We start from the raw sequence: 17,937 nt of genomic DNA, 5'->3' as shown, positions 1-17,937 counted from the left end.
AAAAAAGTCTAGATAGTGAAGACAAAGAGCAAGAAATGAAAGAAGAGAAAGAATGATGGAATGAAGAATGAAGTTTTGGGAGGGGGTGGTGATCCACTTGAGCCAATGAAGAACAAGAAAGGAGGATTTCAGGGAGGATTTCAGGGAGGGTGAAGCCCTGAAGTCACAGCTCACCGTTTCAGTATTCACAGAGAAGGACAGCAGAAGACCCACCTCACGAGGAAACACAAGGATGAAAGAGAAGGATGACAAACAAGACAACAGATGACGCTGCTCAAGGAGGCCTAAGAAATTCTCCTATCTGTGTTTCCAAAGGAGGCTTATATTAATAACACAAGGTGGACATATTTATTGGACTAAGCCTGACTTAGAGACACTTGCAACCAACTCACCTGTGTTTACTGGCAGAGGGAAGAGCTCTGAGGTTCCTGTCTGAGACATTCCCAGGCTCAGACAGAAACATGCCCTCCTCTTCCAGGATCAATTATTCATAAGCGTTAGGTTTCCTGTGTGTCAGGGTAGAACAAGGTGGGTTGCGGTGGCACAAGTCCAAACTGTGGCACAGTTTGCTGTGAGACAAGAGCTGAAGGAGCGGAAAACGGGACAAAAAAAGATAGAAGACACAGACGGCAGATTGAGAGAGACTGTGTCAGAATTGGCGATCAAGGGGTGCAACAGCAGAGGAGAATAATTTGAGTTTTTGTTTGGCATTGGGGAGAATGAAGGCTCTACAGAAGAACCAGGGACGCACTGACCAGATGTTGGGAGCCATGGCTGACGTGCTTACTTCCGTGGCCATGCCCAATCAACAGTGGGTGAGTTGTTAAGCTGTGTTTGTGTGTTTAGTGTCTGTTTATATAAAAGCATAGTGCCACAAATTCAAAATGGAAAGCAACAGATACATATGGAGGTATTTTTCAGAGCTTGCAGAGCGTGAAGTCAAGCTTATCTCTGGTCCACATCATTATATACAAAGTTTATTTCGTGCCATTGCCATAACTTGGTCATAAACCTAAAATGGTCACGTCGGGGAAGCAGAGACAGGAGAGACAGGAGAGAGAGAGAGGGACAGAAGGGTTGCTAGTTTCTGTTCAGTGCTTGGGTGGAATCTTGGATGTTTCCGAAGAGGAAGCAGAGTAGTGGTGATTAAACCATCTGACCATAAACAAAGTCATGCAGGTCTCATGCCTCACTGCAACCCTGCAAATCCATCCTCTTCCTTCTTTGCCCGTATCTTCTTCCAGCCACTTTAAATGCTGATCAACAAACTCAACATGAAATCTACCATAAAGTCATATACTAATTGCATTTAATCAACCTGACTGAATTACAGCATGCAGGTTCTGACACAACATCTGGAAATTAAAACATACAGGGGGAGAGTGCATCAAAAGGTCAAAATAGCTTTCTCTTTGAAACTCTCCTTTTGCTTTGAAAATTTTTTATCTTGATAAATCATTTCCTCCCTGGCAGATAGTAGTAAAAACCATAACAGTGATTATAATCTCCCCCATTGCTGCAGAGGACTGATAGCTCCACTTGCCTTCATTAACCTCTACTCTGGTGCTGCTGGGCTTCAAAATCCAGATTGAAACTGCTGTCTGAAAAGCAGCTCTTATTTGAGCTCTGTGGCAAAACTTGGACCTCGACGATTTCCACTGCATTCTTGTTCAGTGTGTAATGGAGAAATGGATGAAAAAGATGCAGGGAATTGTGGAAAAAAACAGCCACTGGTATAATGTTTTGTGGTTATGTGACCAAAAGTACTCTGTACAATCTTACCATCGCTTCCTCATTGAGAGCAGGGCTCCGCCGCTGACAAAGGCATCTCTGTGTGTAGCTCTCAGAGGGGGGTGAGGCAGACCTCCCATCAAGCGAGGATGAAAAGGGGCCTGTCCAGGGCCAGTGGGAGCCAGAGGGGCTGGAGTGGGAGCAACAGGCCACTACTACAGAAAACCCAGAGCCGAGAGAAAGAACAGGTAAGACCTGAAAGAGCTGCACTGAGCGTGACAGACTACTTTGTGACCCAAAACCCACAATGCTAGTCCAAACACCGGCCCTCACCAAACCAGTCAGAGCTTTAGAGACTCACCGAAACACAAACTTCCAGACTCAGCTTTGATTCTTTATGTGAAACGTCTCAGATTTCAGTGCAGCGACATCTAAAACAGCTTGCTCAGCCACTCAATCACGTTCATGAAAAACTCCTGCTGCTGTTGACATATAAACAGTGATGACTTCTTGATTCAACATTCATGACATAAATTAACAATATTGAATCTCTAAGTGTGTATGTGCCACGTGGGCCACTGCCCAGGCCTTTAGTTTCAGCTTAGCCTGTTCTTGCATGTTAGCCATATGTGAATCAGAACAGGCCTGAATCCCATCTGCCACATCTGATGGTGGTCATTAGGCAGTAATAACTTCGGGGAGAGTATCAGATGGGAGTCACCTGAGTGTTGGTGGTTTACTCTCATTAAACTCCACCCTCTGTATCCTCTATTAGCACTGATAGCAGTAAATTGCTTTTCTGTAATGTACCATACATAAGTGCGTGAGGGAGAGAAAGAGTTCTTGTGTGTAAGCTTATACACATGCAACACTTTCCAGATGGGGCAAAAAAAAACATGTTCAGTTGCCTCCCTTCCCCTTCTGCTCCATCACTGTTGGTTGCACTTATTCTGATTTTGCTGTAAAAGGGTTGCGTGTGTTGCCATTTTCCTTGAGTGGAATAGAACAAAAGGAGCTTTGTAGCTGAATCTGGGTTTGGGTTAGAGGGAGAGTGTGTGTATATATGGGAGGTTTGGTGGTGTGTACAATGTGGCTGGACCACTAACTGTTGTGCAGAACAGTACATGACGTACAAAAGGGGTGTGAGTGAGGCCAGAGGAAGCTGTCAGTGATGCTTATCTGTAATGGTCTTACTAGGATGGGGTGTGCTGCTGAGGTTAATGCTGCCAAATATTATTTTAGCTCACAGCTCACAGCTCAGGACTCAGCGCAGAAACGCAAAAAAAAGGGGAAAGAAATGCGTTATTCAGGGACATGTGGAAGGATGGTGACCAAAAGGGAGAATGTTTATTTCAGTCCCTGACAAGCTCCTCTCCTCAATTGTTTCTGCATAGCCCAATTTCCTCCGGATGGGAAATTGGATGGAAAATCAATGAAACACAAGGCAGAAAAACATCTGAACCACAACAAGATACAGACTGTCGTAGCCCAGAGTCTGGCTCGGCGATAAGTATTTTAATTTGTTGGCTCTCCATTCAAACCCACGACAATATTCTTATAATGAAACATTATCATGGTTCATGGTTTTAATGTTTAAATGAGCAAATCTGAGCCAGTGTTATCAGAATCTGTGCAAAATATCAAATACTTGAGCGAATGTTTTGAAAATAAAGATATTGAAAACACAAGTTTTTCCAGGCAATTTTAGTCAATTTTGAACATTTTAGAAGAGAGTGCATTTTATCAGTGTTGGTAATTAACAGTTGCATTGTTTTGTCAACATGACCTACCTCTATGCCAGAGATGGCGGTGCAGAAGAAACTAGCTGTCACAAAACCTTGATTTTTGAGGTTTGTGATGATACAATTTTCCCTTTCCTCCACTGTATATTTAGAAAAATCAAACACATTGTTTACAAGAATAATGTGCAAATTAATGGGCTCGTTAAGCTTGAACTTAAGCTCCGAACTTACTTATCAACAGGTTAATGAAGTGGGCATTTCTATGCAATCACTAAAAACACAAATTAAAATGGCTGCTATGGTTTGACTGGCAGAGGTCATAGTGTTTCCATCTCTTGCTGTGTCAGTGGAAGAGAGGGGAAAGAGGAGAGGCCCCTGCTTTCTTTAAAGAAGTGGTTCATAGGACCATAAGGACCATCTGTTATGTGTTAGAAACAAGATGCCTGCAAGTGGCTTCCCAGGAATCACAGGACAGTGCCCGCCTCCACAAATTCAGATCCTTTCTTTCAATTCTTCTAATTTTCCAATCCCAATTTATTTTGCTCCTCTTCATAGTTTGATCAGAGGAAAAAGAGACAGTCAATTCCTTTTCCCTCTTTTCTCCCTTCTTTCCCTGTCCACTCCCTATGTATCTCCTCTTGCCTCAAAGCAATGTCTTCAGCAGTGGTATGTTAAACCTGGCCTCCTCCAAGTACACTGATCACATTTCTCTCAAATCTCATCAGTTTTTTCTCTTGGTTCCTCCGACTCGCAGCTATATAGTTCATACTCTCACTCTCCCCAGACAATATGTGTCTACAGTGTCTGTTTTGTAACTTGATCAGTGATGGATGGCCATGTGTATCCACACATTCTCTGTTTTACAGTGTTGTCCTTTTCAAGGTAAAATGCATGAAGCCAAAACAAACAGGAAACTGCACTGAACCAGTAACAATAATATTGCTGTAATGGACCCACAGCTGCATGCATATAATTCTCACGTGTACAGACACACACAGTATTCATGTCTCTGTCTCTTTGAATGTGTTCGTATGCAAATTAAAACACATGCTTATTATTAATGTAGAAAAAAGTTATGCCTGTACATTTATTTTCTGTCTATAGGAAACATGATATTCTTTTTACAATGTTAAAAATTTGATGCCTTTTTCTTTTAATTTTGACAATTTTCTACTGATAAAATCCTGAAATGATTAAAGGATTTCAAATTTGAAATACCAGAGATCGAAACAAGAGAACTTGTAGAGTGAAATACCTATTAAAGCATGGTGGTGTCTGGAAAGACCACATACACCAGCTTGGTACTCAGCACTTTGTTGGACCGCACATTAAACAAACAACATTCACCTCATTCATGAGTAGTTGTGAGGTAAACTATGCAGAAAATGCATGTCCTTGTCCATATTGGGGTTTGTGAGAGGCTGAGAGTGTGCCATCCAAGGAGAAGTGCTGATCTCTGAGGACCCTGGGAATGAACTGTGTGTGTGACCTTAAATGGGCAGAGATCAACCTGAAGTTGCATCATGTTGTATAGTAAGAACCAGAGATTACACAGTCGTACCGCACACGAGTGAATGGTTTAATTGTGAGTGCATGTATCTACACAATTATGATATCTTTCCCTGCTTATTCTGAAATGCATATCAGATGACTTCATACATCTTGAACTGGAATATATAATTATAACTATCAACACAAATTGCAAATGTTTCTTTTTTGTGTGAAGATCTACAAAACACCTAGACAGAACCACGTTGTCATTAACATTACAAAAGCTCAGAGCACTGTGCTGCCTTGTGATGGCAAGATGGTTGGATTTTCCATATCTGTTTTTACCAACTCCCCAGATGTTTTTCTGAACAAAAGATCAATATCTGTCTTGATTCAGTTATCTGCACCTTTGACCTATAGATCAGTCCCATTTTGAAAAGTCCTCTCTTGAAATGGTGGCCATTAACCTCAGGTGTATTTGAACTTCTAAACACATGCATTTAATTTTCTCCGAACTGGCAGCATTGATCAAGATATTAAACTTACTGTTAAACCTGCAAGAACTGATTTTGTTTTTGGCCACTTGGGAGCAGCGGAAACAAGTTGTGAACACAACACTGACATCATTGCATTTTAAGTTGAACTTGTTTGTAAAAAGTTGCTTATTTACATATTTTGGAATTACGGAGCAACATAATCATTCACAAATCTGTGGAGAGATGTGTTGTCATTCTTTACAGATGATTCTTTTCAGCTGCTCTTTGCTGGAGGTTTTTGTTGCTTTACCTTCCACTTTAAAATACTCCAATGGACTTCTGTTGGATTTAAGTCAGGGGACATACTTGGCCAGGCTAAATATTCTTGTGTGATTCTTGCAGTGTGTTTGGCATCACAATCCTGTTGGAAAACTCCTCTCCTGCCAAGCTTCTTGTGACTGAGAGTCATCTTTTCATTCAGTATTTGGGCATATAAACTATTTATAGGGCCATCTGCAGCCCCATGTCAATACACTTGTGCCTCCATGTTTCACGATCAGCACTGTGTTGTCTGGAGTACTGTTTTTCAGTACAAGGTTCAGTAAACAAAGATTTGTGGCTCTTCCTATACCTCCTAACCAACTGTGTTTTGGCTTATGTTGACTAGTCCATGTTGTGTTAAACACAACCCAGACCAAACTGGTCAGAAAGCTGTGGTGTTCACAGGTTATTTTTTAACCTTGTTCATGCAGTTAACCTGAACTGGAAATCACAGCAATCACTTTTGTTGTGGTGATCACCGGTGTACTCACTTTTGTTGCACTGAGGTTGTATTTTGGGACCTGTATTTTCTGCTTAGTCCATATATGTTTGTTTTTAATTATACACAAAACCAAACACCTTACACTGCAACTTAAACATGCTACAATTAATGTAAAGATGACACAGTTTTGAAATATTTCATAGTCCTTTTTGTTGTATACTCTACGTGGTGTCACTATTTGGTGAAATAGTACCACCTCCGTCTGCCCCAAAAAACACTGGAACGTCCTCTTATGTCCTCTTACGCTAATTATTAGGCTGAAAAAATAATTTAATGTGTGTGTTTATGATGAGGTAAATTGCAGAAGCTCATGCTGTGTTTCAGAGAATTGGGTCAGGCTGGGCTCGCTGGAAGGCGTATGTCAGCCAGGTCACTCAGACACCTCACAGGTCACTGCTCCACAGCACAGTTGGCATTTAGACCATAGACTGACCTGGGAGGGAGAAAGCAAATGGAGGCAGCCAAACAGCTTTCTCACATGTATGTACACACAAACAAGCATCCACACAATTTTGCATAGTTAGCACTTAAATTAATGTGTTCCAAAATATGTCGTGTACACACAACAAAAATCAGGAATCCTCATTTGTATTTTTATGAGTTTCTATACATAGATTTACATCATGATTCAGACTAATTATGCAATGTAGCAGAAACAACATCTGTCGATGTCTTTTACTGACAGAAAATCTTTCCCTTGACAGCAAAACTACGTGTTTCAGTAATTATTGATCAAAGATAAAGCAGCAGTGTCTCTCCATGTGGGGTCCTTTGGTTTGCTTTTGTTTAATTAACATTTTCTCCTTTGGGTGGCGTTTTAGCTCAGACTTAAGCCTTGAACAAAGTCAGCAGTCCCAGAGCCCAAAGCAGTCATGCTGCTTATAGAGCAAGGTTCACAGACCAGTTCCAGAGCGATAAAGAGAGAGGCTGTGGGTCAGGTAGAGGAGGAAAACTCTGACAGCCTATGGTTTAGAGGGGGAGGAAAATTCTGACAGCCTCCAGTTTAACTAATATCACCGTGGCTCACTGGAGAAAGAGGAGCTGGATGGGATATGCTTGGTAAGGAGTATGTGTTTGCGTGAATACTTGTGTGTACAAAGTGTGTATGCTTGTGATGGTGAGTGTTACGTGAGTATTGCGGATGTTTTGGGAAACAAGTCTCCACAGGTGGTGTACCTTACTTGTGTGTTGTGCAGAGCTCCTGTTGTGTGAGAGCTGAACTGCTTGGTGAGGTACAACGGTGGGAGGTACAGAGTGGTACTAGTGGTGAGGTGCGCACACCGACACACACACACGCACACGCACGCACGCACGCACACACACACACACACACACACACACACACACACACACACACACACACACAGCAATGTCTATCTCCCTTGTGTATGCCAGCAGTGTAGTTTAGTCTAATTGGACAAAAACAGCAGCTCTCTGCAGACCAGCAGGACAGAAGAGAAGAGAAGAGAACAGGACAGTTATTCTGTGACTTCTGCTCCATGGTGGGACCTCAGCCAAAAAAACAAAAAACTCCCCCTCATATTGGCTTGTCCAGAATGCCAGTTTGCCTTAATTGGCGCTCAGCTTAGAGATGAAGGGAGGAAGAAAGACAGAAAGAGAGGAACTAAGGGAGAAAAAGCGAGGGAGAAGGAGGAAGGAAAATGAAATCTAAGTGAGCATACTTTGGCAGGATTTCAGCTGGCTGATGGGGTGAGGAGAGGCTAATGTCAGTGGGGGGTTGGGGAACACACTGCGAATAAGCAACTGCATATCTGCTGATCTGAGACTTGCTGTAGCTATTAGTATGCATGCTTATGTCATATGAATCCTGTGCCTTTGTGTGTTGCTTCTGTGGTTTAAGTGTGTGTACATTATACCATAGGATATGAATGAGTTCACCCCAGCACTTTGCATTGTGTTTACAACATCTGTATTCCCAGGATGTCACTACAAAAGAACATTAGGAAATTGTGTTGTTTTTACACAAGGTTATTTACATTCATAAATCATTTTCAAGATTCCACCTTGAACATGCCTCCTAAATGTGACTGACTGTCTCCCACACAGAGTGGAAAGACGATACATTCTCCCTGTTTGGCTTGCACTTGGCTCAGATGGAAAACACACCCATTTGTCTGCAAGTGTTCTAATCTGTGGACAAGCCTTTAAATCCAGTCCCCTGTGAATGTACATGCATAGATTTTATTCAGCCGTCCAGGACTCTTTTCTTCACACCTGCACAAGCATACGTGTGCAGATGAATCATCTTTAGCGTGTGTATGTGACTCGTCAGAGATGGAGTTAGGGGGAAGGAGTGGGGGGAGCGAAGGAGAGAGATAAAAGGAGAGAGATAAAAGGAGAGAGATGAATGGGTGTTAATGCACGCCTCACCTCACATCCCCTGCTCCTCCCTTCAAGCAGGGGAGGAAAAATGTTTTCCATATTTCTGTTAGCGTTCAGTGCTTTGTACATGTCTCCTGTTTCAGTGTTCATTTATTCAACACTTTCTTTCTATATTGAGAAAGATACTGTTAGGTATTGAATACACAGAAATAAGGTTCACAGTGACAAAGATCAGCAATCAGTATAGCAACAACAACCTAGATTTGCCATTCTGTCTGTTGTTGTCATGTCAGCGTGGGTTCCACAATGATATGTTTTGTATTCCAAAATACTGACATATGAAAGTATATCTTTCATGTTTGCAATGCTTTGAAGCAATACCACTGACTGGGTGAAGGAACGCTCACAATCAACCTTATGCAACAAGTACAAATGCCCCCTACTGGGTGTCGTGTAGAAACACACTTTGGCATCTTCTCACTTAAGAGCACATGAAAAGATTTCCCTGCATTCACTTCATGAATTTTGAATGCATCTCAAGAGCAATGTATTCTTCATTATCTCTCCCCTGTGTAGTCTGGGTTCTTGTAGAATGATAGTGCAGGCAGCGTTCTCTCAATTTGTAATGCTTTACCCTCGGATTCTTGTCTCGGTGTCTTCGTTTTATCTTGTTTCTTTTTAAGCCTTCTGTTCTGCTGTCAAATCCATTGTTTCTCAGCCCACTTTGAGTTGTACTCCTGTGCTCAGACAGCGTTTGGCAGCCATATCAGCATCAGACAAGTGGAGACATTCAGCAGCACTGTTCAATATTCCTCTGCTGAATTGCCCCCTTCAATCACAGGCGCTTAAAGCATCCATTATAAGCAAAGAAATGGAGAGATGGAGGCTGAGGGCGGGGGGGGGGGGGGTATTGTGATCTAGCTGTATGTGTGCAGATTGTAACTGTTACATGTGGCAAGAAGTGTGCTGTCTCAGCCTGAGAATAGATGATATGTCTGTCAGTGTGTGGTTTCTCTCTCTGGTACAGTAACTTTCTTCTTACATCTTAAAGCTGCTTCAGTTTTCTGTGTGTGTTTGTGAGTGAGGAAGGAGAAACACAGAGATGGTGAGAAAGCAGGGTCTAATGTAACTGTGTGTGTGTGTACTCTGCTTGTGTAGTTAATGGGTGAGGGAGCCAGGCTTCTGTTTGCTCTGTCTCCTGTAGACGACAGAAACATCCTGACAGCAGTCTGCCACCACCCTGTCATGGTGGAGAGATGGATGCTGGAGAGACAGGCCAGCCAACCATCGAAGCACTTGACAGTGCACCTCAGGGATGTGCGTGCTCGTGTGTATGCGTGCGTGTTTGGTTCGGTGCCGATACTCAGTCTTCTCTTGTTTCTGTCGATGCCCCCAAAGTGGAACCTGAGTGGGTGCTGTGACACTGCTCATCTTTGTTGCAGTAATCAGGTGGTGATTTCCACGCAATCGGATTGTAGTCTGTGTGAAAGGAGCATGGCGTGATGCACGCAGCAAACGTGAGATGAGATCACACTCTGAGTCATAAGCTCAGCAGCTTCAGGCCTAAGAAATGCTGTTTGTTGGTCAGAAAATAATTGGTTGGGTCTCAGAACACGCAGTGTCTCATTATAGCATTATCACCAACCATTTTTCGTTTTCCTCCCTGTGCCAGCTATATCTTTAGTTGTTTCCTTGAATAAGTCTGCTTTGCATACTGACATTTCATCATGATGAGTCACAGTCTACTGTTGATTGAGTTTAATGTGCTCTGATAAGCACATGTCTATATATGGTATGCTTTGTGTACATTGCTATGTTGGTAATCACACAACCCCTGCAGCCTCCAGGTTCATCAACTTGATGATGAAAAGCTTTCTGCAGCGTCTTGGATTGTGTGTTTGTGTGTGTGTTTGGCTACAGCGCTGTTTTTTCACTCCTCAATAAAATATGCACACTCATGGACACAAATGTCCGTGTGTGCACTGTCTGATAATTAAAACACTCATTCAGTCACAGACCCACATGCACACATATGCATAATTCTCTGTATGAACAGCTGGAAAATCAAGAAATGACAGGACCTGCAGTCTGGGGAAAGGCATTGATGAGTGAACCAAAAAAAAACATTTTTTGGAAATTTTTTGTTTGCACTTACAGAGTTTGAGAGCACACTTGAGCAGTGTAACAATACACACCCAAGAAATTTGTCAAACATGTTGCCATACTGCATAGACCATTGGTCACACCATACTGGCCACCGTTGCTTTATTATGCACAAGATTAGGAAAAAAACAAAACACTTCACTTCACAGAACAAAACCACAATCACAATATAAACCTTGCATTCTTTGATAGAAGAGTTGAACTTTATTTCCCATTCTTAGATGATCATTCTGAGGATCACTATGAGTTTAGTTACTGAGCGTACAGTAAATCTAGGATTTGTTTAGTCAAGTTTAAGTCAGAGACTTAGATTTGAAGAACTGTTTTTTAGCCTGCAGTTTGGTTAGACTGCCCCACTGTGTGAGACAATGAATTATCAGGGTAAATGACTATTGTTACACTCACTCACACACACACACTCTCTCTCTCTCTCTCTCACACACACACACACACCAAGAATGTCAGCATTGTGAAATTTGAGACCGCCTGCTCACTCCATAGAAAGATGAAGAAAGAAAGGAAAAAAAGCCCACTACGCTGGCCCCGTATGATCATAAATGAACACAGAAGTCAATATTGGAGCTGTCCCAGCCAGGAAAGCCCACTGTGATCCATGAAGTGAACACACACACACACACTCTTCAGAGAGTGTGAAGCATTTACATATTGTGGTGATGAGGCAGTGGTCGCCTTACTGGAAAATACATGACACCTTCAACCCAACATGGCCTCTCCTCTGTAAATAGCATCATGTATCATTACAGACCTGGGTGTTACTATTTCCAGGGTCAGCTCTGAGTGGACACAAAATCTGCTCTAGGAGTTGCATATCTAAGAGCCCCTGTAAGCATTACCCATGCCAAAATGAGACTCAACCATGTAGAAAAGAGGATAAGAGACAAGACGGGGGACAGCAGACGAGAGAGGAAGCAGAAGGGAGGCGAGAAAAAACAGCTGAGTGGAGGGGAGAGAGAGAGGAGAGAAACAGAGCACAGGAAGAGAGAAAATTAGGGGAGTGGGAACCTTATCCTGGAATAGCCAGCAACTAGAGCTGCAGACTCCACCCTTCTCACCCCTCCCTTTACTCTCTCTCTCTCTCTCGCTCTCTCTCTCTCCCTCGCTATCTCCCTCTCTGTCTCACTCTCTCTCTCCGAAGCAGTCTCCCAGTCTGTCATTTGACCAGGCAGTTCACAGAGGCGAGAGCCCAGTAACAAAAAGAAAACAGAGAGAAGGGAGCACATTCAATATAACGATAAGCTTGCTGGAATTTTTCCTTGGCTGTTTATCACCAGCTGAAAAACCCTGTGAGTGTGGATTCCTTCTTGGCTGCTGCTTTTGCTGACTCTTCTTCTCGGTCTGGATGTGGACTTTAACTCTGTCTGCAGTCAACTGAGGAGGAGGATCATTTGTCACCTTTTTGGGGATTTACACTCTGAGGAGTAAACCTCTACTTGTGTGAGGGCGAGAGAGGGAGACTAAGAGACACAGAGAGAGAGAGAGTGAGAGAGTGAGAGAGTGAGAGAGTGAGAGAGTAAAGAGAGTGCCGGGCCATGCCCACCTCTGCTCATGGTTCAACAGCATGAAAGGGGGCCACCATCACCATCGCCACCACCGAGGCTGTGGCTGCCAACACTTGTTCCGTAAAGTCCTGGCCAAGTGTGGCTGCTGCTATGCCCGAGTCAGAGGTCAGTGTCACACAAACAAACACATGCACTCACACCAACAAATAAGAAGGGTTGATTTTCACCATTGTCATTGTCAGTCTTAAGTTTCTTTGCTTTTAGGATGGAAAAATGCTTTTGTGAGTTGATTTTGTTATTTTATGTGTGACTAGTGTATTGTGTGTGTGTATCTGTTGATCATGCTGAAACTGAGGCATACTTTAGCAGCTCTTCTCCTCTCCATTTAATACCTTGCTCTGCTTCTCCTCCACATTTTCTTAGATGTCCACCCACCACCTCTCCCTTATCTCTCCTTCCATTCCTCTGAGCGTATGCTAATGGTTTAAGTGTGAGCCTCAGTCCTCTCGCCTGCTCTCTCCGCCTCCAGCTAAAGCAACAGATGTGTGTCACATACGCATCCAAGCAAGTGGATGGAAAAAAAAAGTCCTTCCTACAGATGACTACACAGAGAGGAACAGGAAAGAGGACATGCACTACACATTCTTCCATTAAAGATAGAGAAGGAAGGAGAGGGAGAGGTAGTGTGTGTGTGTTTGTGGGATTTGGAAAGTGACTGTCCTCATCATGATGAGTGTGTGTCAGTTGGGTATGTGCAGCACGTGGATGGATGACACACGGGTGGGGGGGGGGGTACCGAGCAACTCTGAAACATTCCTCTACCCCAAACAGTGAGAGCTGAACAAAACAGCAGTAATCCTCTCTCTCTGTCTCTTTCTGTGTATGTCTCTCTCTCTCTAACTCTTCTGTTTGGTGTAATGAAGTGCAGCAGGAATAGCAGAGGTCCATTAGAATAGTGTGGTTGAGTAAAAGCAGCGGGTGGCATGATATGCAATAACAACAAGGCTGGTGAGCGCACACAGTCGTCAACAGGCCTTGCCACTTGTTTAGAGTTGACATAAAACTCAGGGCTCCCTGTAACACCAAGCTGAGAGCAAGAAAAGTCAGACTCCTTCTGTCCTATCATCCATCTCTGTCTGTCAATTGCTTTTATCTCTGTCCCTGTTACTGTCTTGTGCACACACATGACCTCTGTCACTGTGACTCAGAGGCAAAGTTAAAACAACAATGGTGTCTAATATCTCTATATGAGTTTACACTCGGGTGCCGCACTATGTGTTTGTTCCCTTTTTTACAAGCCTACATGAAAGGGATAAACAGCGGACCTACCCGCTGAGGCTCTGTACATACGGGGGGCTCATGCAGTCTTTCATATTATTGGCCAGCATTGTTGGATACATACCTCAGATTCCTTCAGTTTAATCTCTTATGTAATGGATATTCTCCTTTTCCATCGCCTGCAGCTCCCCACTGCACCTCTACCATGTTATCATAGCAAATACACGCACACTCACATCATAATATATAAACATGTGGGGGATTGGAAGAATGAAACATTTCAGGCTATTAAAAGAAACCTTAATAAATATACAGTAAGAGCATTATTCCAACAGTCTGGATTTCTTTTTAGTGGAAGCAGGAGGCTGTTTTTGGTCCAGTATGACAAGATGAGATGTTTTTATATTTTACAGTTGGAGGCAGAAAACCTCTTGATCTCGCTTTACAACCCGAGCTGGAGAAATATGAGCGCTCTACCCCCTTTGGAGATGCCACATTATAAAACTGCAGTAGTCTCTTAGAGTAACTTAACTATTAATGTGAAGCAGTGTGCTCCATAAAACCTCCTCACAGAGCATATAAAGTACATTTCTATGTTGCTACCACTGGTTTGCTCCCACTAGTATACTGAAGAGCTCATGTACAATCCTTTCCAATCATCTACTGTAAAGCAGCTTCTATAATTAACCTCATGTCAGGGGTGAAGGGGGCGACTGTGGTGAACTTTTTTTAAAAGCACTTCCTCTTTCTCTCCCCTGACATTTTCTCTGGATCATTTGACTTTTCAAACTAATTTACTGAATCTTTCTGTGTTAGGAACTTGTCCAACCTGGGCTAACACTCATCACCCTGTAGTCTCTGTTGTGGTGTTTACAGGAAAAACACTGAACAATGCAGGTCTGACTTTCACTGGCTAAAGTCCTCAGGACCTCTGGCAGGCCCAAGACATTGTTCTTGCGGGCCAGCCATGTCATAGAATCAAATAATGTCTGGTTGCCAGTGGAAGCATTTTTTGTTTTTTTTTCCTCTATGAAACACTAGCTGAAATGGTGCCTGGATTGTCTGGGCTGAGATGATCAGGGTCAAAATACAAAATTGTGGCTTAGTGACAGCTGCCAGATTTCTAATGTGACTCTGATATCAGCAGCAAACAAAGAATGTAATCTTTATTGTTATTTTTATTGCATTGACAGGCACTCTCGCTCTACTGTGTAAGACGTGTTTACAATGCATCTACACCATTCATTGATTCTAAAAAAACCCACTCCACTTAGACAAGAGGAAATTATAGTGTACTGCATGATTCATTCCTTACTTAAGTATAATAACACTTGTACGCTGGTTGATAACACACTGTACAGTGTGCCATTATGTCACACCATATGTGCACCCAGCTTTTGCCTTTGTTCACACACACGCACACGCGCACACACACACACACACTGAGATCAACACACTCCCATGTAGCTTTCAGTGAATAAATGGCTAAACATGGAGTAATTTCAGCTGCTGTCACTCAGACTAAATGACTTGCCCAAGATGGTCATCATTCCTCCCACTAACCCATTCAATCTTATGCAGAAAAAGGGACTGCACTGCGTCAGAAAAACAGGAAAATCAATGGTTTTCGGTGGCCTTATGCAGACACTTTTTTTTCCCGTCTTAATCAATGTGTAATGAAACAGGAGCAAAAGCAGTAGAATCCTTAGCTGAACATGATAATGTGTGAACGTGTGTAGGGGTGCTGTTTGTGGTTGCAAACAACACAGGACTGATAATTACCAGAAGGCATGAAAAACAGAGTTGGAGGAAATTAGACAAACATGAGCGCAGGGGGGAGGGGTGGGGGGTGGGATTATTGATCGGAGCGGTACTCAACATGATAGAGAAGGCCAGAGAGATGGACAGGTGGTGAGGTAGGTATAATGAAAGAAAAAAGCATCTATCATTTCAACCTAGATGTTTGTGCTGCTCACATTAGTGGATTGGCTGCCAGAGGGCCATTAGTGAGGGCTGTTTCCCAGCAAAGACTGTTGACAACCCATTTAAAACTAGATGATGTGCCATTCTCTGATACTGTCCACGGTCAGTTGCCTTCATAGCCCAGAGAAGGGTAACGCAACCTGTGGATTCATTAGATCAGATCTGATGGGAGGGCTGGATTTGGGGAAATGTTTTTAATGTGTGAGGGAAAGGTGGAATAAAGCAAATGTTTTTTCTACTTTGCATCAAGGCAATGAATAAATGTGTGCTCCCTTTTGAGGATATAATACAGATTTTCAAAACGAAAGAAGGAATTCACATAAAAAGCCCGTGCAGGCACAGACAATGTTTTCTTTATACATACATGGTCACGTGAAGCATGATATATACCACTGCATTCTAAGCCAACACAATCATTTCTAAATCGCATCTTTACTGTGGCACAGCCTCCCACACACCTAATGGTATTTGGGATGCACCCTGAGGTAAAGCTGTTAAACATAAATGCAGGCAGCCAGAGAAACAGAGCAAACAAAAGAAAGATAAGAGTGAAGTTGAAATAAGATTACGCTTAAGAAAGGTAGATAGACAACCCATACAGAAAACAATCTTTTTTGAATATTTGCCTCTTTACTTAAGATTTTGGGCCATGCTATTAAATTTGGTCTATGTAAACATGTAACGTGAAATGGATTTAGAAAACACACTTTAAACTGCTTCTTAAAGTGTAAAAACTATATATATATATATATATATATATATATATATATATATATATATATATATATATATATATATATATATATATATATATACAAAAGATCTGAGCTCACAATCCATTTCTGAAATGCTTTTCAAATTTTCAACTTTAAATACAAACTATACCGTAACTGTACACTAAATATAAATCTTTCCTTATGAGAGGCTTTTCTGTAGAAGAAGGCTCATGGAGATTTACCTTTACAGGAAGGATCTATTTTTGCTCTCACTCTCTTTTCTCACACTCACACACATACAGATATCTCCAGTTTTTTGGTTGTGACATTTTCTCAACATATCCCTGACCTCCTCTGTTGCACTGTTGAGGCATCAAGCACCTTTACCTGTGATGACTCGGTTGCAGCTGCAGCATAGCAACAAAAACAACTGTAGACCCAAAACATCATCTTTCCCTCTATAAGTATTCCTAACACTTTCTTGCTCTCTTTAGCTATCTCTTCCTCTGTGTTCTTCTAAAGCTGCCTTGTACATGCATTTTGCATTTACATGTGCTTCCTGTGCATCTGTGTGTGTTTATTTGTGAGTATGGGGGCTGGTGTTGACTCATGCATGCAATGAGTTAGGACAAGGATCCCCCCCAGCAATGGCACACACATACATACACTCACACCCCCACATACACATATATTTACATGGTTGAGTAGCAAAGACAGAGAGGACAGAGACATACACAGAAAAGAATAAAGGAAACTAGATATCTAGATAATTATTCATATAGCCCAAATTTGCCTCAGTGGGATTTGAGATAAACTGCATCAGTGAAAATGCTTCATTTAACTGTACTTGCACAATCACTGTATATACAAGGCACTGACAAAATAGACAAAACAGAAATATCCACAGTATAATCCAATACAATAGACCACTGATACTACATGTGTGAAACTTTTTGTTGAGACTGAGTTTATGAAGTTCTTTTAAAAAGTGGAAGTTGTGGTTATTTTCATCAGATCGATTAATAATAAATAATTTTCAAGTAATCAGTTTATTGTTTGGTCAATAAAAAAAATAAATCATCATCATCACAATTTTCTAAATCTCAAAGTGACTTCAGTTTGTGGATCTTTTTGACTGTCAAAGACTCCAAAATGCCAAAGATATTCAGTTTACCTTCACAGAGACAAAAAAAGCAGCAGCTTCAAATAATAATTGTTTGATCTGCTAATTGATTAATTGGCTAATCATTCTACCCTTTTACTGGTTACTGTTACTTTGTAAGGTGTTCTTGTTATTTTATCCACCCCTTGTACTTTTCAACTATTTGGCAATGTTCAGCAGAAGACATGGCTCATTTGCTGCAGTTTCCAGCCAATTTAAACTAAAAGACTTGATCATAGTAGCAAATTATTTTCATCCACTTGCTCTCCTTTTCAGACTGGTCAGAGTGCAGGATGAGTTACAGCCTCTGGATGTAGTAGGGTTCAGTGTCTTGCTCGAGGGCACTTCAACAATATGGCTGTTTTTAGACATAAGAGCATGATCCCCATGGGTTTCCTTAGCTAACCTGCGATCTCACGACCTATGAATAAATTTTGATAAGAACTGGAGTACACTTTTGATAGAAAGCAGCCTCCTTGGCAAATGTGGAGGGAAAATTGCCACGACAG

At 42.0% G+C, this 17,937-nt stretch overlaps 1 protein-coding gene across 4 annotated transcripts in view; it reads left to right on the top strand.

The window, feature by feature from the left end:
• The window catches only part of arhgef25a (Rho guanine nucleotide exchange factor (GEF) 25a), a 45,111-nt gene continuing 27,174 nt past the window's right edge, over positions 1 to 17,937 (top strand). The window contains exons 1-2 of one of the 4 annotated variants that reach the window (XM_041054562.1): positions 1 to 815; positions 1,841 to 1,979. In XM_041054562.1, coding sequence (XP_040910496.1) covers positions 720 to 815; positions 1,841 to 1,979 — 235 coding nt within the window. In that variant the 5' untranslated portion in view covers positions 1 to 719. Of the gene's footprint in view, positions 816 to 1,840; positions 1,980 to 7,209; positions 7,323 to 11,919; positions 12,455 to 17,937 lie in introns of those variants that run through there. The other 3 variants (XM_041054553.1, XM_041054584.1, XM_041054573.1) reach the window with 3 other exon arrangements.

Source organism: Toxotes jaculatrix, chromosome 2 (genome assembly GCF_017976425.1).
Source record: "Toxotes jaculatrix isolate fToxJac2 chromosome 2, fToxJac2.pri, whole genome shotgun sequence".
Taxonomy (NCBI): domain Eukaryota; kingdom Metazoa; phylum Chordata; class Actinopteri; family Toxotidae; genus Toxotes; species Toxotes jaculatrix.
Note: the sequence above shows the minus strand (reverse complement) of the source record. Positions and strands in the feature narration are given on the sequence as shown.